The following is a 20,804-nucleotide window of genomic DNA, read 5'->3' on the forward strand; positions in this document are numbered from 1 at the left end:
GCTCAGAGCTGCCTCCCAGTCCGCGCAAGTGGCTAGCCGGAAAGATGGTCCTGGGTCCCTACCTCACATCGATGTCAAGAAAGGAGACAGTCAAGAAGGCGAAGACAGCCGGCAACAAGGCAGCTGCAAACCCATGGATCTGTCCCCGAAGAACTACTCCTGTCACTCACTCTGAATCAAACGCGCCTATGTGCTTCTAGCATCCGGCAAAGGTGACTTGGTCATCGAGCCATCGAGAACATGGTCCAATTGGTTTCAGTGCACAACAGGCTACAACCATCATGATCTGCGACGCGGCAAGTAACACCATTAAGACCTCGGCTTGGGAGTGCCATGAGCCAAGTCTCATATCGCTCGAGGGGGAACCAGCGAGTCTAACTCTCCGAGCTAATCAAGTCTACTTGCCCCATTCGCAGTGAGTCACGAAGGAGGAAAAGCTCAAGATTTCGCCGGATGGACGCCCACTACTAGCATTGAAGCGCTACAAGCCCGTGATATCGATTTCGTTCAGGAGAAATTTCCTAACGAGTCCAAGGCTGCGATGAGCAGTGTCGTAACGTCTTTACTGGAAGATGCAAAAACAAATCTAGGATGTCCTGCAAGAAATATGCGCACAATCGCCAGGCACTGCGCAGCTCCGAGAGAACGTTCTGAGATTGATTTTCCAATTTACTGCGATACCAAAGCAACGATAAGTCCGAATTTCCATTGAATGGGTGTTGATTGATCTATATCAAGGGTTACCGTACGCTTTTGACATTTCTTCATTCTAATATACCCGTTGAGGGGAAAAAGAACTCCCAAGATAGAAAAGGTAATTGTGTCACCTTGATGCCGGCTCCGGCATAAGATTAGTAGCATAGTCTGCTCGCGTTCGACACCTACCATTTCAGATTGCCGCCACAGCCGAGTCGTCGTAACTCGCAGCCTTATTGCCATGGGCGCCAAAACCTCATTACTTCAGGCGGCAGCTCATGGAGACGTCGCCTTAGTCAAGCTAGCGCTCGAGCGGGGCGAAATTGTCGATATCAAAGATGAGAATGGCTGGACGCCCATGCTTTTTGCGGCTCGTGAAGGTCACGAAGGTGTGGTGCGTCTTCTTCTGTACTACGACGCGAGCCCAGACATCCCCGGTAAAACGGGATCTACGCCGCTCATGTGGGCTGCCTTCACAGGGCGGGAGGGAGTGGTGCAAATTTTGCTCGAACATAAAGCCAAGGTGAATGTTCAAAACATGGTGGGGGCAACGGCCCTCGGTCTTGCGGCCCAAAACGGGCACGCTTCGGTCGTGCTGCTTCTTTTGAACTGTGGCGCGATTGTGGATCTCGCGGATTCGGATGGATGGACCCCACTAATGCAGGCTGCGAGAATCGGGCATACAGATGTGATTCGTCTTCTCCTCAACAACAAAGCCAAAGTGGACGCTGTAAACGCCCAAGGCAAGACAGCGCTTCAGATGGCTGCAGCAGAGGGGAACAACGGAATTGTGAGGTTGATACAAGAGTTTGTGGCTGAGCTTCAGCAATGCGAGACACTTTTGGCTGATTCAACTTCTATCGTTGATGCTGCGATGCAAGGCGATCTGAATGCAATACAAGAAGCTATTGACAGAGGGGATGATATTGAAAGTCAAGACAGTGACGGTAACACACCCCTTCATCTTGCTGTGAAGAGCGGATACCCCGATATCGTCGAGTATTTAATTAAAAATGGAGCCAAGGTTGATTCTGAGAATGATATGAAACAAACCCCGTTATATATTGCTGCGAAGCAGGGGAGCTTGGAAATCGTTCACTTGTTGATTGACGTTGGTGCTGCAGCGATCGATCGATACATGCCAACTATATCCCACTAAGTGGAGATGGTTTCAAAGTTGTTTAGCGCTCAACGAAATGGGTAGATGAAGGGGTCGGGTGGAGTTGGGTTGCCTTTCTCGAAGCAAATTTTACTTGGGTGTCAAAACAGCACTCGAAGGACATCGATAATGAGGATGAAAACGGCAGTGAACGGTGCACATCGCTTGATATACACGTATTCACACCGGGTTTTAGATAACCTCGGAGGGTTGACTTCTCCTTCATATCGAGGTGCTAGCTTTGACGAGGAAGCTTCCAAACCACTGAAACGAGAAGCTTCCCTGGTTGAAGCCGTGACCTGGGACTGTCCAGGCTTAGTATCATTGCTATTGGCTCGCAAACTACGAATGCTGTACTCACGAAAAGGGAGAAGGTCAAGCTGCCGCTCATAAAGATTTTTCTGGTGACCGCGAGCAACAGCTGCGATAACCGTACGGTGCCGCTAACACGCAATGCAACTTGTGCTGGACGGGTACGCAGACACAACTCTCAAGTGCAAATCCGGTAAAACTGCAAACCAAAATTGTGGAGCAGCATCAAGCCCCAACCAGCTGAAAAACCTTCGCAACTAAACAACGAAGAAGAAAAAAAAAGAAAACTGTTCATGACGCTCCTTTGTGTAGGATTTAGTACTCCCTAAACTTTCTACCAGCGGATCAAATCGGGTCGCGCCGCTTCACTAGCCCGACACTAGAGAGGCGCAGGCTGCATCAATAATTATTCTTCCTAGATGGCGTCCCCATCGAGTGCCAAGATCCCTGTCGGCAGCAGCACCAAGCAGATTCGTGCCAGCAAGCGAGATGTCGGCGGTCGCTCTCGGGTCATAGGCGCTTCGTCCGTGTCCAATTCCAGTCGCCGGGTCAATGGCAGCGTGGCCAACGTGAACGGAGGCGCTTCGGGCCACGGCTCGGGGCACTCGACTCGCGTGTATCTCGATGGGGTGGACGTCACCCCGCAGTCCTTGCTCGTGAGCCGCATCAAACCGTCGACTCCGAGTGGGGGCTACGACCCCAAAGGCAAAGGCAAAGGAGGTAAAGGCAGTCGCTCCAAAGCCGTCCACGGTGTCGGTGCATCCGTAGCTGGAGCCTCAATGGCTGGTGCCAGTATGCTCTTCAGCCATGCGTCATCGTCTTCAGCGGACAATGACTCGGACAGTGAAAGCTCCTCGTCCGTCGTGGCGACGGGTGCACGAGGCGCCCGCAAAGAATTGAGACCCAGTGCGGGGGATCACTCGGTGTCGAGTTCTGCCACGCCGACGTCTAACCAGGAAGAGGACGAAAATTCTCGTTTCGTTGCTGCGTCAAATGGTCCAGCGGATCCTGAAGATCACGAGGACGGCAAGGACGACGGGGTAGATCCGCTTCTAGCCAATTCGGGTGGTGCAGTGGATCGTGCCGCTCCTTTGCTGGTTAGCGGCAAGTCGACGTCGGTCTCAACGGGGCTCGCGTCTGCCAGGTCTCGTCGAGTTCCAGTCACAGTGACGCTGGCTGAGACTGCGACGGAGATGTTACTGGAAATTCGTAGTGTCTGCGTGGCGCAAGACGCACCGTATCATGCGGCGGTGACGGCCAGGAACAAGCGGTACCAAGCTGTATGTGCACAGAAGAAGGGGAGTGACAAGTTCGTCGAAGGCAGAGCGCAGACATTGCAGCTCGCGCAAAAGGCGAAAGAGGTAATGACAGCTCCGCCGGCCACGCGTGATGTGGCGTGTGTGGCGACCGATTGGGATATCTACGACTGCGGCAAGATGGAGGACGAAATCAACAACGAGACCGACGAGGTTGGTGTCAGCGAATCTGTGCCAAGTGCCGAAGTTCAAACTCAGACACAAACCACAGGGACGTCAAGTGAAGGTCAGCCAAAAGACCCAAGCGATGCAACTTCAGCGGCAGGAGCCGCTTCTTCGGGAGCTGAAGGAACGGGTGCAGGTGGTGTAGGCGATGTTCAGCTCAAACAACAAGTGGAAGAGATCGTTGGGGCAACACTAGCATCTCCGGGTTGTGTGCTGGACGTGGATGGCGATATTGTCGAGGATCTTCGAGTAAGACAGCATCAAGCTTCGAAGCCCAACCGGAAATCTCGCGATAAACATGGCCAAAGCAACGCTTTCAGCCAGAAATCACGCATGTTTGACAGCCAGCGATCGACGGTGGTGACAACTGCGGTGTCGGGAAATTCCAACGCGTCTGTAGCGATTGGTGATCAAAGTAGCGGCAACGTGTCAGCTGGTGCATCACAAGACTTCGCCGCTCTTACAGGGGGTGAAGCGAGTTCGGGTAGTGCTGCCACCAATTCCCAAGTGGGTATGAGTGTGGCTAATGCTTCACGAGGGGTACTTAGTGGAGGCCCCGGGGGAGGCAGCGGTGACGCTAAATCCAACAATGTGTACGCTCGTGCCAACACCAACGTGGATATTGGCGAGATCATTGCCCGGCAGCGTACTTCACATGTGCTAGGGTCGTCTTCTCTGCTGCTGACAGCCAACATTGTTGAGCGTGCCGTCCAGCAAAATGTGTATCACCAGCAGCACGTGCGCTACCGAGACTTCCCCACCCTCGAGATGGTCGAAGCTGCTCCAGATCCCCTTGTGCCTGCGCTAGGAATGGGTTTCCCCACGCTCAGCTCAGATGCTGCTTCAAACGGGACCAAAACTACACAAGAGCTCGAACAACTTTGGGCGTTCCGATGCGATCTCACGAAGGACCGAACTGTGTCATGTCTCGCTTGGAACACGGCTAACGAAGATTTACTGGCAGTTTCCTATGCACAGATGGGGCCTTTGAATCCGACTGAGTTAGCTGGACCTACATCGCCTGGTCCTGCGAATGGTGTCGCAGTGGGTGGCCCAGCTTCAGTAGTGCCTGCTAGCCCAGCTTCTCGTCCTGGACAAAATTCACAATCCGCAGCAGCGGCAGCCGCTGCAGCTGGGGGTGCATCAGGGGCTACCGGAGACTCGAACAACGGACTCGTTCTCTTCTGGTCACTAACAAATCCTGAATATCCCGAGCGGATTTATCACCTTCCGGTGGGCGTGACATCCATCGACTTCAGCACAGCACACCCATATCTCCTCGCTGTAGGTTTCGCAGATGGCGTGGTGTCTATCTACGATACTCGAAAAGCAGATTCGGCAGCTTCTGGGCCTTCGCATTCCACTCCTACCAGCAGCGTTCCAGGGGCAGCTGAAGACCATTCTGCAACGTATGTACCTGTGCCGATTGCAACTAGCTCGGGGATGAGTGGCAAGCACTTAGACGCAGTGTGGCAAGTGCGGTGGGTGGCTCGTGGTGGAAGCGAGAGTGTGGTCAGTGTCTCGAGTGACGGTCGCGTAGTCGAATGGAGCCTGAAGAAAGGGTTGAGCTACAGTGACCTCATGACACTCAAGCGTTCGCCGAATCCGCTGCTTGGAGGTGCAGGAACCGCCGCCACAGGGTCAAACGCTATTGGTGATGGCGTAATTTCACGACAGGCAAGTGGCCGATGCCTCGCATTTGCAAGTCGAGGTGATCCGTCGGTTTATTTTGTGGGGACTGAGGACGGTCTAGTGCACAAGTGTTCTGTTTCGTACAATGAGCAGTACTTGCATACATACATCGGCCACACTGGCCCGGTGTATCAACTGCTCGTGTCTCCGTTCTGCAGCGACTTGTTCCTATCGTGCTCCGGCGATTGGAGTCTCAAGTTGTGGCATCAAGCAGACCCACGTGGTGATGCAGCGCTCACATTCCACTCGGTGGACCTTGCTCAGGCTGTCTTGGGTGCTTCTTGGAGTCCAAGTGACGCTGCTGTATTTGCTGCTGTGGCCGAAGATGGTCGCATCGAACTCTGGGACCTTGCTCAATCCACGCTTGACCCAATTGTGCGTCATTTTCCGAAGAAGTACATTGCTGTCGTCGCCCCTGTGGCCCCACCTACTGAGAGTGACGGCTTGGATGCTACGGGTAGCTCCCGGGAAATGACCCCAAAAGGTGAAGGCGATAGCGACCGACTGGACGATGACACGTATCGCGACCCGAACGCAGCTTCTAGCTCGCTTCCTGCCGCTCCGACGATGGTCGAGGTGCCGCTTGAATGCACGACCGTAGCATTTGCGCCGAAAGCCCCCGTACTCGTCGTGGGGGATTCAACCGGTGATGTGACAGTCTACCGTGTTCCGGTTCAAGTCTCTGGCACAGCTACTACCTTTGCAGATTCAGCATCCGATCCTGCATCGTGCGTCGAGGAGCAAGCAGCGCGATTGTTACGGGCTATTCATCCGAACAAACAGGAGTAGATTCCTTGATAACCCTCAATGGATACCACCACGTTCACGAACGTGAATCGCTTGGGATATGTAGCCATTTCGCTAGTAGAAGTGAGCAACAATGACCAGCTTGAGACGGTGTAGCATATCTGCACGGTCTCACATGCGGGAAGTTCGTTGGTACTGAATCAGATAGAGCTGTCGATATTGGCGGAGCAAACTTTCAGTCCACGTTCGTTGTGGTCAACACGACATCGTCTTGAAACAGACCTGTTGGACACTCACCCCACGGACGCAACGGACCCCTTCGAAGAGCATGTCGCGTCACTTAGCTGCGTTCAGTTTGCGTCCGGATTTCAGCACACTGCACGAACAGCTTCACGTAGAATGAAGTCCACCGTGAAGTGAAGATGAGCAAACCCGCCTCGCCGCGTGACGCGCTAAAAGACATGGAAAGGTATTTATTTGCTCGCATGGAACTTAAAATTGGTCAAACACGTCGAAGGCGGCCCTATCTTCTCCATACAGCACGACCGAGTCGTCCACGGGCGAGTCCGGGTACTCGTCGAAGTGCGTGTGATCGCCGGGGCCCCCAACCGGCGGCAGGTACGGCGGCGTTTCCGTGCGTGCGAGCACGGCGTCCCAGTCCACTTTGGCAAAATATTTATGCTTTTTCACATCCTCCGACCCGCCTCGTAAGCAGCCTGCAAAAAATAGCAGCAACTCGTCGTCAGCCACCAGCTCGAAACCAACGGGGGGGGGGGGACAGACAGCAGCAGCAACAACGTACCGAGTCGCTTGGTGCGGTCCTGCGAAAGGAGCTTCTTGATGAGGTCCTTGGCCTTGGAGTCTATGTGCTTGGGGAAGTCGACCTTCCCGTCCAGGATCTTCTGGTAGATGCCGAACGGGTTCTCGTCGTAGAAGGGCGGGTAGCCCGCCAGCATCTCGTAGATGAGCACGCCGAGCGCCCACCAGTCCACCGACTTGCCGTGGCCCTTGCTCTGGATGATCTCTGGCGCGAGGTACTCGGGCGTGCCGCAGAGCGTCCAGGTCTTGTCCTCCACGATCTTGGCGAAGCCGAAGTCGGTGATCTTGAGCGAGCCCTCGGACGTGATGAGCAGGTTCTCGGGCTTGAGGTCTCGGTAGATGATGTGCTGCGCGTGCAGGTAGGCCATGGCCAGCACGAGCTGCGCGGCGTAGTAGCAGGCCACGTGGTCCGGGAAGCGGCCCTGGCGCCTCAGGTACGAGAAGAGCTCTCCGCCCTGCACGTACTCGAGCACGAGGTAGAGTCTCCGCTCGTCCTGGAAGTGGCCCAGGTAGTTCACGATGAACGGGTGCTGGATCTTGCTCAGGATCTCCACCTCGCACTTGATGTGGTGCAGCTGCTGCAGCCGCAGGATCTCGCTCTTCTTGAGGATCTTGAGCGCCCCACGCCCTTGAGCTGCACCAGCCGCACGCGGCCGAACGTGCCCGTGCCCAGCGTCGCCAGCAGCTCAAAGTCCTCCAGCGAGTACAAGCGCCGCTCCCGGGGCGCCTCCACGGGCGCCGCGGGCGAGATGGCGTCCGCCGGCGCCTCCTACCGACAGAGACGGAGAGGCAAATAAGAAATTAATTACCGATCGACCTGCAGGAATGCATAATACATTACGAGAATACTTTACGCACTTTGTCGTCGACCACGGGCCCGGCCGTCTTCTTCCGGAACATGGCGCAGCTCTCTCTCTCTCTCTCTCTTGCTCTTCTTGGTGGTGCGCAGGCTCTAGGCTCTAAGCTCTGTGTGTGTGCGTGTGTGTGTGCGTGTGGGTCTGGTGTTGTTAGGTGGCGGGTTGGTTTCCGGCGGTTATCTATATGGGGCGCGGGTTTCCGCGTCTGCGACGGTGGCGGGCGAGAGCGCAAGTGGCTCGGGGGCGGCTCGGCACCTGCGAGGCCCTGGGCGGAGCAGCGACTCCGGGCGACTGCAGGCGGCTCAGCTCTCCGACGCTTCGGGCAGCTCGATCCTTTTCTGGGCTTCCCCGCCGGTGCGGCGCGCGCTGATTGGCGGACGCGGAGACGCGCGCGGATTGGTGGGACCCGTTTGCCACAAACGGGTCGGAGGGGGAGGTATACGAAAAGGAAGATATACGAGGACCCGGGTTGAGACTGGTTGTGGCATGGGTTGACCACGATGGCGCGATTGTGGCACTTCGCGGCGTACTTGGTAGCGGCGCGGAGCTGGGTTGTGGCGGGAAGCGACTAGTTGTGGCGATTCGCACCGTCTGGGAATGGAGCAGCAGCCAGGCTGAGAGTGGAAATGGGCCGCTTTTCGACGATGGAAATGGGGAGCTCGCGGTCCTGCAGGCTTGGGAGGCCAAGCAGACAGACACGATTTCTTTCGTTGGTAGCAAGAGACTCAGAAAGGCGCTGCGTTTTCGTTGCATTATTATAGTCGAGCGATCGCGTGTTGTCGACAACTCTACGAACACGGCGATCGCACTAGCTGAGGTACTGTAATGCAAGTGCTGCGCGATCGAATTTTCGTCTTGAGTTGGTCGGTGGTTTCTTACGTCCTCGTTTTAACTTGATTCTAGTGTGAAAAAAGAAGTTGATTAACTAGCTAGTGTGAGAACTAATCGCCTAATCGTTGGTGACAGTTTTACCGTTTTAACTGTATATTAAAATAGCCCTGGTACGGCAATATTTGTACTGCAATATTGACTTTATCGTGTATCAATCAACCAAGGTGGGTTTTTTTTTCGTGTAATACAGTACACATGATCTTTTATAGATTTCAATTATTCTAATACGCTCATCTGTATAAAAATATTTTAAATACGTCAGCGAAGAAAATTCGGTCAATGTGGTTATTGCTATAAGTCCACCAGAGGCTTTTGGCGACACCCGGCCAAGCAGTCGAGCGTTCAGATGCCGGATCTTAGATTTACATGCATCCTTAATCAAAAATATGGGCCTGTTGGAATCAGGCCCCAACGAGGAACGTTCTTCGGGAGTAGGACTGGGAGGATCCTGGCAGCCGAACGTTCCCATCGACGGCAGTGCTCAGGCGGCCGAACGAGCGCGGAACACGCCGCTTCGTCGGTGGAAGGACACTTTGAAAGGCATATCTTCAGAAGCCCCTGGCATGCTGCACTAGCACTGCAGCGCCGACCGCCATTGGCCATGGTATATCATGCCCGCGCGCTGCTTTGCAATCCTGCTACGTTGCCGCCAACGACGCTCTCGCCGCTCGCGCGCGATCCGCGACGGGCAAACCACCGCAAGGTCAACTCAACGTTGCAGCCATCTAACACCGCCTGCTCGACGAAGACGTGTCCGGCGTTGCACTCGGCCCAATCGTCTACCGTCCGACGCGCGTCATGTCGTTGGGTCATGACCAACAGTCCCAAGTTGGAATTCCCAACGATGACCTCTCGCCTCTCGGTGCTATGGACCATAGGCTAAGCCTATGGTTCCACGGCACCTGTGGCTCGCGTCCACTCAGCTGCGACGACGACAACTCTTGTAGGACCTGAGTTGCCTCGCTCGACATGAGCCATTGAAATGGCGGCTGGAAGCTGGGTCTCGTCTGGCGAATATCCAGGGCGAACCGCATGCGGCGCACCCTTGAACTGCTTGCAATGCTCCGGAGGGATGACTGGTTGCGCGCGATTCACGCACTTTGCGATGTACGACGGGAGGAACGATAGGTTGTAATGCTGGAGGTCATTGCGGTAGCTGGTAGTGTGTCAGTCTAACCAACCTTCCGCCTGAAGTGCATTGGTTTGGAACATGTTCATACGGACTATGATGTGTTGTTGGTAAAGTAAAAGGTAATGTAGTATATCGCCAATGCGTGCTTAGCAATTCACGTCAGGCACAGGCTAGGCACCATCATATTAAGCAATTCGTAAATTTTGTCTTCTACTTCCGGAAGGTGGCCGTGGCAAAGATGTACTGCTAGCCACCATCTACCTGTAGTAACGATATCAGGCCTGGTATTGTTGTGCCGGGGAAAAACTTGCTTCGTGTAAAACACTCACTACGGTATAAGATAAGCGCTGCCGATTACGAGCTAGTATTACGTGTGGAATAGGATAAATAAACGTAGCGCCGAAGAAAAAGATACCAAAACCGTTTTTTTAGCTACTTTGGTCTGCGTTGAAGACCAAAACGTTAGCTAACCAGCAAGACCGGCGATTGTGTAAATTTGCTCCACCTGCAAGTCGAAGTTGGATTTCTCGTCCATAATTAGCGAGTCATATTAGCCAATTTGCATTGAGGGAAACAGGATGACCATGAAGTAGTTGCAACTTTCTTTTTTTCTAACCAGTACGGTCGGCATTTGTGACTTGGTGGTCTATTTTCAAGTTACATGACTTCACAGTGCCTCGACTACCACGTGGAGCTAGGAAATATTAGTAGAACTGCAGTTATAGGACGGAGCTAGAACAAACTCAAATGGTCCGCTTAAATCTTCAGTAAGTACAGAGTCACTCGAGGTGGCCGGGTACTACCCGAGTAGCGAGACATCGAGCGCCAGGAACACACGCACGGGCTTTAATGTAAAGCTCGGAATCTTGACTAAACTAGTCAAGGTGGTCGGGACCGAGTCGAATTTGGATCGATACAGGCATGCACAGTACTCTAATTAGCTAGTAAACGAGATTCCATTATTTAGTTAATCGATTTTACTTCTTCTTTCTTCTTCAAGGTGGTGGGCGGTCACCACGGTTCTTTTTTAAAGAGGGGCTATAGTTTTATGTGGTACTGTTCGCTAGAACCTGCAATTATATATTTTTCGTAGAGGTCTTATGGTCATGCATGCACGATAAACGAACAGATTGAGGCGTTTCAGGTGGTTAACTCGTTCTGTCGCATCAACACAGGTGTGGCCGAAGGGAGTTCTGCTCTCGACATCTTCACAATAGAAATAATCCAGTAGCGGAGGTCAACGCATTTTGGGCAGCGTAGTGGAGAATGTGTTATGTTATATAAAAGATATTTCATCAAAAGTATCACTATCGTGCTTTTGAGGTTTTTTAGCGCCGAGCACAGGTCGAAAGCACGTCGTCTTAGCTTCCTCTCGCGCTATTCACCTCATCTTACTCGAAGTAGAAGAGATGTTGTGGCCGATTGCCCGAGACAACAAGACCCGATGACCAAAAACTATGTTTTTGTAGTAGTCAGAAAGCTAAAATCCTGTGCTATCCGATAAACCAATCAGCGACCTCTGAATGGTGCTAAAACATTCTAAAACCATTCCTAGAAGATCCTAGATTGCCATTATGAAATTACCAATCAACAGCTTTCAGCTTCTCCACGTGAGCAGCGACGTCTTTCAGATCCTCAAGAAGGGGACCGCCCTCGGGGACAGGAGGAGCATTAACTGCACTCACGGGAGGCGCGGTTTCTTCTTCACTCGAGCTGCAGTCGCCTCCTGAGCCATCGATCCAGCTGCTGTCAGACATGCTTTCAGAGTCCGTTTTGTTTTTGCTCAGAAACTGGACTCCTCACCAATCACCAACTTTCAAGGCCAATTACAAAAAAACTCAAATTTATATTATAAAGGGGGAGATGGACGAACAAGATTGTCCTAATTGGTTGCTAGTCAGTTAAGGCTCTCCCAATTGGGGATTGTCGAGGTCGAGGCCGTAACAATCCCTTATTGTCGCCTCACAACAAGAGTCAATGTATTGCAATACATGATAATTATTGTAGAAGTTAGTAATACTATAATAGGTTTCAATAAATAGCTGTTCTCACGGGGGGGGGGGGGGTATGCAAGCTCGTCATTTCTGACAGGGCTCTAAGGTCTGGGCGTCCGATTTCCAGGTCCTCCTGGGACGATGTCAAACCCACCATGAGAGAATTAAAAACACGACTTTACCGTTGGTAAGCTCGAGAGAATTATCAATTTCACTCTAAATGGAGACTATTGGGAGAATCTCCTATTGCCCCACTGCAATTATGCCCCTTTCAGAATTACAATACATTTTTAATTACTAGCGGGGGTGTGGGGGGGGGAGCTCCGCCAAATTTTATTCCCGTACTTTCTCGGGACCGATCCATTAGCGTACTTTTTTCTCGTTATTTCTCAAGTAGTTTTTGCAAAGAAGGTGAAGCGAGAAAACAATCAAAATGCCATCACCCTGTAATTGCTTGTTGCAGTTTCTGGGAGCTCAGTGTTCGCCGATAGCTATAATAATAGTTTAGCGAGGTGTTCATGATAACAGGACTGGAGGCATCGCAATTAAAAGAGCTCGCAATACATAGTACAGTCGAAAGCATTTTCAAACTGGAACATGTATGTCCTCATACGGTCTGTGAGCCCAAACATATGTAGAGCCGTTAGACGAGCAGTAGCCTTCCATGATCTCGGTGTGATCTGTTTCCTCTTCTTCAAAGAACAGTGCACCGTATCTTCTCACTGACTAGTGGGTTGCGAGGAACTATTTGACCAACAAGATACACCTGAGATTTGACTCATGTTTTCTCACGCAATAGTTGCTGACGTTATTGAGCATGATCGCATTCTAGCTTCTCTCTTGCAGAAAAGTGAGAGGCGGATGTCCACTCCAGGTAGACGGCAAAATCTGTCTAAAACCACTTTGTGCAGCCTGCTACCACTAATTTAGCACGTTAGAAATGTCGGTGGATTAATTGCCATACCATCCACCAGCGACTCCCTGTGGTGCAGACCCAAGTACATGGATATCGTAACAATCGAACGTTGTCTTATCCTAAGATGTAATAACGGTGGGAGTACGCTATCTTGGAATGACGAACAACGTGACGATCGAGGCCAAGTCATGTCGTTAGCGTTTGTTTGCCGTGGTGGTTAACGGCAGCCCACTCTGCATTTTATTCCTCCGTCCCCAAGTCAACTCCTCGGACGATGCACTGCTTCACGCTGCCGTGCTGGTCTCGCAGTGGGTGTTGGTGCTCAAGTTCCCAACGCTTGCGATGGGCCTAACGCCCGCACCGTTCCACCGCCAGGAGGTATTGTCATTGACATCACGGGCACGCACAACAACAGCTACCAGACCGTGACGGATGGGATGGCTTACCTGCCCAACACGACTGAGGAGCACACCATCTTCCTCTTCCCGGGTGTTTACCAGGAACAAGTGCTGATCCCCAAGCTGGCTGGTCCTTTGGTGCTACAAGGCTACATGTGCGATACGATGTCGTACTCAGAGAACACGGTGACGATCACGCACACGATGGCGCAGAGGGATCTCGCTCCGGAGATCAAGAATTCGCGCAACGACCTTGTCAGCACGTTGCGTCTCAAGTCGAGCAGTGGCGTCAAGATATATAACACCAACGTTGCCAACCCGACGGGCAAAATTGACCAGCTCGGCCAGGCGGTGGCCGTGTACGTTGATGCCCCCAACTACGGCTTCTACGGTTGCAATTTTACGGGTTGGCAGGATACGCTTTGCGCGCACAAGGGCAGAGAGTTCTACGCTCGCTTGTACATCAGCGGTGCTGTCGACTTCGTGTTTGGAATGCAGGCAAAGGCCTGGTTCGAGTCTTGTGATTTTGAACCCGTTGGACAGGGGTGGATCACCGCCAACGGCAACTACAACAGCTCTAACCTGTCGGAGTATGCGTTCAACCGTGCTCGCGTCTTCGGGTCCAGCGGCAATGGATCGACCTACTTTGGCCGCCCGTGGTACCCGTACGCCCGTGTTGTGTGGCTAAACAGCGAGCTCAGTGATGTGGTCAGCCCGGCAGGTTGGTCTGTCTGGGACAGCGCTACTAGCACGGCCAATGTCACCTTTAAAGAGTTCAATAACCGCGGTCCCGGCACGGCCACCGGTCAGCGAGTGTCTTTTAGCGGCCAGCTGAATGCCTCGGTGGCTATCACGGAACTCCTCGGGAACGGATTCGAGTCAGAGTGGTGGGTTGATACCAAGTTCTTGTAAATCCGTGTGTCAGCGCGTGTCAATGCAGCAAGAAACAACGAATTTCACCTTGTCGTTTGGAGCAGATCAATGTTACAACAACAACCTATTTCGTGCTCTGATGTGTGCTAATTAATTTCATGTTTTGTGCGCTTGTTGTTCGAAACATGGAAAAATTAGGTGGCCGATTCCCGGTCAATAGGTACTGTACCACCGGTGTAAAAATTCCTAGTTGTAAGAATTTGATGTTATTTATAAATTTCACAAAATCGATTTTAAAACGTGTTTTTGCCTATCCCACAATATATATAATCGAAATCTGTGCGTAGGGCCCCCTTTCCTATATTTTGATATTTTCATGGACTGGGGTTTACAGTCTGCGGAATGCAAGGCTACAAGGATACTGACAGTGCGACTGAGCACCATGGTGCGCAACTGCTTCGCTACGGTTTGAACAGTTTTGTTGTTTTGTGTTAAAGCGCTGTTCTAGTGCGTGTACAGCATGCCCCCCCCCCCCCCCGATCCACACACACCGCTTAGAGATTGCGTCTGTAGTAAACTACATTCGACGAATTTTGCGCGCATAATACTTGCATTGTAGTCGTTTTTACTCAACAGTGGCGCTGACGGTATACTCTGTTATTATCATTATTCTTCACTTCACTGGAAAGGCAGATTGCACGATAGTACATATACTCCTGCATTTCTCGAGGCATTACGATAAAGACTGCGCACCGAGAAAATAACCGATATAGTGGATACAGTAATGATGCTCTAGACTGGAATCGAGGCAGATGACGCCTTTGGATGATACAGCAAAGTAAATCAGGTTGGTAGGCACTCAATTAGCTCCTAACAGAAAAAAAAGCAGCATTCCGCTGAGTCTGCACTGATCAGCTCTATTCTCTGGAATTTATACTCAGAGTTCTTCGAGGACGCCACTCGAACCTGAACTAACTTTTACTTCTTATGCTTTCAAACGACTCAAACTTCGTCACACGTGGTTATAGCCCCGCAATCTACAACTTCGTAGTATGTAGTTGGATCGGCAACGGTATCTACTTGTAGTGTCTCTAATGGAGCCGCAATCCTTACAGTTTTCTACATGAGATTCTCTAAAAGAAGCCGCTGACTTGAAGCAGGTCAGTACAGGGAACTAATTTGAGCAGGAAAAAAAATTCTGCGCGAATTGGCGTGAAAAATTCCATTATTTTGCGACCGTACATTTGTAGTTTATGAAAAAAGTATATTGCGGATTTAATAAAAAAAAATTGTACAAATGATTCAAATAATAACAAAGGTGATGTAGTGGGGAAAATGTGCTTCATTTTGGTTATGGTTCAAAGTCATGAGTTTTTTGCTTGGGAATCAAGATGCCGGATGGCTGCCCCCAAGTGATAGCGGGTGGGAAAGAAAATCCTACCAATACGCAAGCTACAGAGGCTACAGAGTGACAACGTTGCCGGCCTGTCATCTGAGCTTCATCTTCGACTTGGCTTGCGATGCTTGGGGATTATCCCTGCCGCTGCTGAGCCGGGCAGGGAATTGTTCCCGGGCGCTGCAAACCTAATATGCCAGGGGGCGCAATCTTCTCGTAGGCTATTTCTGTGTCCAGAATGTTGGCACTCTTGCTTAGGTAGTCAGAAATGCATCAGGAAATTTATTTTCGTAGCGTAGCTAGAGTGAGAAGTCAACGAAGAGCCCATTAAAAAGTTTTAATCTTGGTGCGTAGTAAAAGGTAGAGTTGGTCACGCTTACCAGTTTCACTTTCAAATGTATGTATAGCAGCGTTTGGGTATAAATATTGCAATACGCGTATTTTACACCTGAGTTCATTTGTTCATGTATACCTGCTAAATATATATATATATATAGTACAGAATTAAATATGCGATATTTCTAACTGCATTGTATTTTTCTTGATCGATCGTGAATTATAATAATAATCCAGAGCTTCTCCGTGTCCGTGTATACACGCCGTTAGTGTGTCTTCTAATATTGCCAAAATGTTTTAGAAAATTAATATTGTAGCTGAAATCAGCAACTTACAATACCTACTGGAGCGCCTCAAGAAATGTTGGTAGGGTGAGGCGATTCTCACTGGAGAACCGTTGCTGGCTGGTAATACTGTTTACCAGCCAGACCTGGTATTATTCAATACCAACCCTACTCTTCTCAGCACGGATCGCAGTTTTCGTGCGTACAGAAGTAGAAGTATGCAACTTGCATTACTGGTTGCAGATAGACTTGCAATTTTCGTAGGCTAGGAATGAGCGAGTTTGGTAAGCCGTTCAAATAGTCGAGGCGGTCCCCGAGTCTACACCAGAGTTTCAATTTGCTAGATCCAGGCAAAACAGCGAATGGCGAAAATTCAAATATCCGAAAAAACTTTTCAGTTACTATTTAACTTCACATGTCGAGTTTACATAAGAACCATGACAAACCAAAACTTACCTGCCAAGCAACTCTGCTCTGTGGTTTACGTATATTTCGAGCAACTGTGATTCGAATCATCATTGTGCCAGTATTGGCGGCATTTGTAGTTCACCGCATTCTTTTCTACCGATCTTGCTGCAATACCCACTCTTGTGCACCTACACAAATGGGTCTTAGGCCTAATCAGACCCCAACCAGGAACGTTCTTCAGGAGTAGGACTGGGAGGATCCTGGCAGCCGAACGTTCCCATCGACGGCAGTGCTCAGGCGGCCGAACGAGCGCGAAACACGCCGCTTCGTCGGTGGAAGGACACTTTGAAAGGCATATCTTCAGAAGCCCCTGGCATGCTGCACTAGCACTGCAGCGCCGACCGCCATTGGCCATGGTATATCATGCCCGCGCGCTGCTTTGCAATCCTGCTACGTTGCCGCCAACGACGCTCTCGCCGCTCGCGCGCGATCCGCGACGGGCAAACCACCGCAAGGTCAACTCAAAGCCGCAGCCATCTAACACCGCCTACCCGACGGTGCTATGGATCGACGGCGCCTGTGGCTCGCGTCCACACTCAGCTGCGACGGCGACAACTCTTGTAGGACCTGAGTTGCATCGCTCGACTTGGGCCATTGAAATGGCGGCTGGAAGCTGGGTCTCGTCTGGCGGAATTCGTATGCAGTGCAAGTTGCACTGCGGCCTCTGGAATGACTGCTGGGCGCAACTCCGCCGCGAATAAAACTGGCATAGGTTGCAGAGGACGATACACCTTTGCCGAGGACGAAGAAGCTAGTCCGGTGTGCCTAGTGCCAAAATGTGGGCCACAGCCTCGAGCAGTGCTCGACGAGTACAAATGTTATACACTTAACGTAAATGACGCTTTTTGATGGTATGTTTTGAATTGGTTTCTTCATTGCTTCGCATTATTGCGCCGCCGCAGCGTCGCATTCTTGCTCCAAATAATATAAAGGCACTTGCGGCCAGTCAGTAACTCACAGCCAAAAGAACCATCTAGGCTCGAGTCTGCAGTCCACCCGAGGAAGACGAGTCCGACGAACTCTACGTACACTCACTAACGATCATGGCCGACACTTCACACCTCGGTGCTCTCGTCACTGCGGCTTGAATCGACGGGGCCGGCAGCCACGCGAGATCCCTCCTCCTCCGGCGGGGGTGGTAACGTTGGACCAGAGTAACCACGACTTCTATCGCTGCCCCCTGTGTGTCGAATCTCGGCAGATAACGTAGACGACGATCGTGTCAAGCGGTGCAGCCCCGACGCACCGCTTGCCGTGCTTCCGAAGGACGACAGGTTGGCCGCCGACCAAGCACTGAGCGAGGTATCGCGCGTGTTCCGCATAGTCTGGCGCTCAGTATCTGACTCGAGCACTGAGCTCCACGAACCGCTAATGGCACTGCTGCTCGCCATGGACGATCCTGCTGAATACAACGCAGACGTCCGCACATTGCCTGCATCCCCTTCAACGCTGAAACTTGGCATCGATGGCACCCGGCTTCGCATGCTGATGTCCGCTAGCGGGTCACAGTGGCTGGCGTTCATCCTGTAGCCGCGGAGTGACGGCACTTCGTCTGAGCTTTCGCCACTAGTGGAAGATGTTCCATCGAACTGGTTCGTTGGGGGCGGCACCGCCACCATGAGAGCCGTTCCGTTGTAGCCGCTCTCCATGAACGAGTCATCCTGCATGAAGGTCGGCGAAAGCCGCGCAATCGAGCGGATGTCCACGTTGTAGCCGTACGGAAGAGGACTTTCGTCATCATCGTCTGAATACTTCTTCCGACTGATAGCCACGAAAAGTACAAGTACGCCCGCGATGCCTGCAATGACACCGACGATCGCAACGATCGAGCCTGTGCCCAGGCTGTAATAAGTGGCGGAACTCGTGTTCACGTCCGACACGCCGCCAGGGTTGAGAATGCCTCCGAACCCATTGCTTCCATCTCTGCTGCTCCCGCTGTTGCTAGTACTTGTACTGGATAGTTTGCTCGGCCCTCCCTTGCTGCTGCCGTTGCTGCTGTTGCCTGTATAGTCATTACTGCTGCTGTTGTGTGCACCCTGTTTCTTCTTGTCTTTCTTCTGCTTGCCTGCATGACTTGCGTCTGAACTTCCAAAGCTCAGTTCGTCTGAAGACCCGTTCAAGCTTACATCAGCGCTTGAGCTTGCGTGAACGTGACCTGGATTCATTGCCTCGCTGTCGCCCTCGCTCCCGCTCTCCGATGACACTATCACTGTTTCATTTTTGCGGCTTGAATCGAGGGAGCCTGTCGAAGGCGACGCTGTTGCACCTGCGGCTGGAGTCCCTGCAGACGCGTCCGCGCTACCAGTGCCCCCCACTGGGGGGCTCGTTGTAGTCAACGGCGCCGCGGTGTTCTCGTTCGGTAATACCACCGCTGCGTCCGTAGAGGTTGATCCTGTAGCTACTGGCGCGTCAGTCTGATCATTAGCGATATCGGGCGGCGCAGCGGACCCCGAACTAGTTTGTGTGGGCGGCGTTGGCGTGCCTGTTGCTACTGTGGTTGGAGCTTGTGTCGTCGCATCTGGTGCTTGAGTCGCTGCATCTGGTGCTTGAGTCGCTGAATCTACAGTTGTCGGTAATGTCGTCGTAGGAGTCTCTGTTGATACCGGAACGACCACAGGGGCATCGGTTGACACAGACACCACTACGGGGGCCTCCGTTGCCACAGGGGCATCCGTTGATGCTGGCGCAGGTGCATCGGTTGCCATTGGCGTCGTCACAGGAGCATCCGTTGTTACTGTCACCGCAACGGGTGCATCAGTTGCCACTGGAACTGCTACAGGAGTTGTCACTGAGACCGTCGCGGGAGGCGTAGTCACGGAGACGGTCGTCGGCACCATAGTTGGCACATATACTGGCACGGATACCGAGACGGTCTGTGTGGTCGGTGCAGGCGCCGCGGTCTCCTTACTACTGTACGCTGCGGATTCGTTCCCTGTCTCATCCCCTGTAGTCGCAGGAGCTGTTGTCGGCGCTGCTGTCGGCGCTTCCGTTGGCGGCGCTTCCGTTGGCGGCGCTGTTGGCGTCTCCGTGGGTGTCCTCGTCGCCGGCCTCTTGGTCAGCGAAACCGGTCGAGTGACTACACTCGGTGTCTGCGTTGTCGGTGTCCTAGTAATCGGTGCCGGTGTCCTCGTAGTCGGAGCCTGCGTCGTCGCCGTCTCCCCTCCATCCGAACCTCCCAGTGACACCGTCACGGACACCGAAAATGACGGCCCTGTGGAGGGCGTCTCCGTCGTGGCCGTCGGCACTGAGTCCGCGATGGCTGTGGGGGTGCTGCTGTCGTCACTGAAGCTGGCGGCCGTCGTGTCCCCTCCCGCACTCGTGGTGGACGTCTTCTGCGACAGCAGGTCGCCCCCCGCCGACGCGGAGACGCCGCCCCCGATCCTCAACGAGACGGAGGCCGACGGGTTGCTCGTAGAGTCCTTCGTCGCGGTGTCCGCTGGTGTCGTCGTGGTCGTCCCCGTCCCCAGCAGAGTGGACGCCAGCGCGTCCACCACGTTGCTGGCCGTGTCCACCGCCGCGTCCGCCACGTCGGCCACCGTGTTTGTCACTGCGTTGTCGAAGGTGATGAGGCGCCTGGGCGGCGCGGGCGCCGCACTGCAATGCGCCGCCGCGGCCGCCAGCACGCCGAGCGCCAGCATCGCGCGCCGTCTCCGCGCCATGGCTGCCCCGGGCCGCGGCGTCGCTGCGTCTGCTGCGCGGCGGCGGCGGAGATGGCGATGGCGGAGGCGGTAGCGAGGCGTGGTCGCTGCTTGCTTGGCTAGTGCGCTGCGCGTCTTGGTGGGGCTCCTCTCCTCCCTATTGCCCGCCCCTCGATAGTGCAGGCACGACGGACGATCGCCACGCAGTGGTGATACGCTAAAAACTGTGCCTATTCGCTGACTATCTACGGGATAAAGTGCGCGCTGCGTATGTGGTTATACAGGTGGACTGAGTATGGGTTGAACTAAGAATGGTTTGGAATGATTGCAAAGGGGATTCGATTTGGGCGGGTGCACTTTAAAGCGTATTGTAATTAGCCCTAGCCCGCGATCTGGTTTGGCGGGGCTTTCAGATGGGGCGGCGCAGGGGTTTGTGGCTTGGGACCCCGTCTCTGAGGAGCGTAAAGGGCGCTGCCGTGGCTGAGTCGCTGCAACACTGGCGCAAAGCTGCTGCAAAGCTTTCGCCAGTGCCTGGGGGAGGCCCGCGCCTCTGCATCACCTGCGCTTTTGAGCGGCTGCTGCCACATTCGTGAAAAAGTCCCGCTCGGTGGCGTATTACGTGGGAGACACAGTCAGTCACCGAAAAGGCGTGGACCACAACAGATGTAGCCATCTCGGCCCATGCGACGTGTGCCAAGTGCAACTGCCGAGCCTC

At 52.9% G+C, this 20,804-nt stretch overlaps 3 protein-coding genes across 3 annotated transcripts; 1 reads left to right on the plus strand and 2 right to left on the minus strand.

Annotated features, from left to right (window-relative positions):
• Positions 1–2,586: 2,586 nt before the first annotated feature.
• On the plus strand, positions 2,587–6,129 carry IUM83_02494 (Axonemal Inner Arm I1 Intermediate Chain Dynein; the record flags this gene model as incomplete). The annotated part of the gene is made up of 2 exons (XM_067926419.1): positions 2,587–3,897; positions 5,434–6,129. 2 exons carry the CDS (start codon positions 2,587–2,589, stop codon positions 6,127–6,129), a joined length of 2,007 nt encoding a protein of 668 aa, XP_067796560.1.
• Positions 6,130–6,579: 450 nt separating this feature from the next.
• On the minus strand, positions 6,580–7,806 carry IUM83_02495 (AGC/PKA protein kinase; the record flags this gene model as incomplete). The annotated part of the gene is made up of 4 exons (XM_067926420.1): positions 6,580–6,803; positions 6,890–7,484; positions 7,556–7,675; positions 7,765–7,806. 4 exons carry the CDS (start codon positions 7,804–7,806, stop codon positions 6,580–6,582), a joined length of 981 nt encoding a protein of 326 aa, XP_067796702.1.
• Positions 7,807–17,506: 9,700 nt separating this feature from the next.
• Positions 17,507–20,089, minus strand: IUM83_02496 (Myb protein G; the record flags this gene model as incomplete). The annotated part of the gene is made up of 1 exon (XM_067926421.1): positions 17,507–20,089. The coding sequence occupies one exon, from the start codon at positions 20,087–20,089 to the stop codon at positions 17,507–17,509; it is 2,583 nt and encodes an 860-aa protein (XP_067796701.1).
• Between the last annotated feature and the right edge of the window lie 715 nt (positions 20,090–20,804).

This window comes from Phytophthora cinnamomi, assembly GCF_018691715.1.
Source record: "Phytophthora cinnamomi strain GKB4 chromosome Unknown Contig16, whole genome shotgun sequence".
Taxonomy (NCBI): domain Eukaryota; phylum Oomycota; class Peronosporomycetes; order Peronosporales; family Peronosporaceae; genus Phytophthora; species Phytophthora cinnamomi.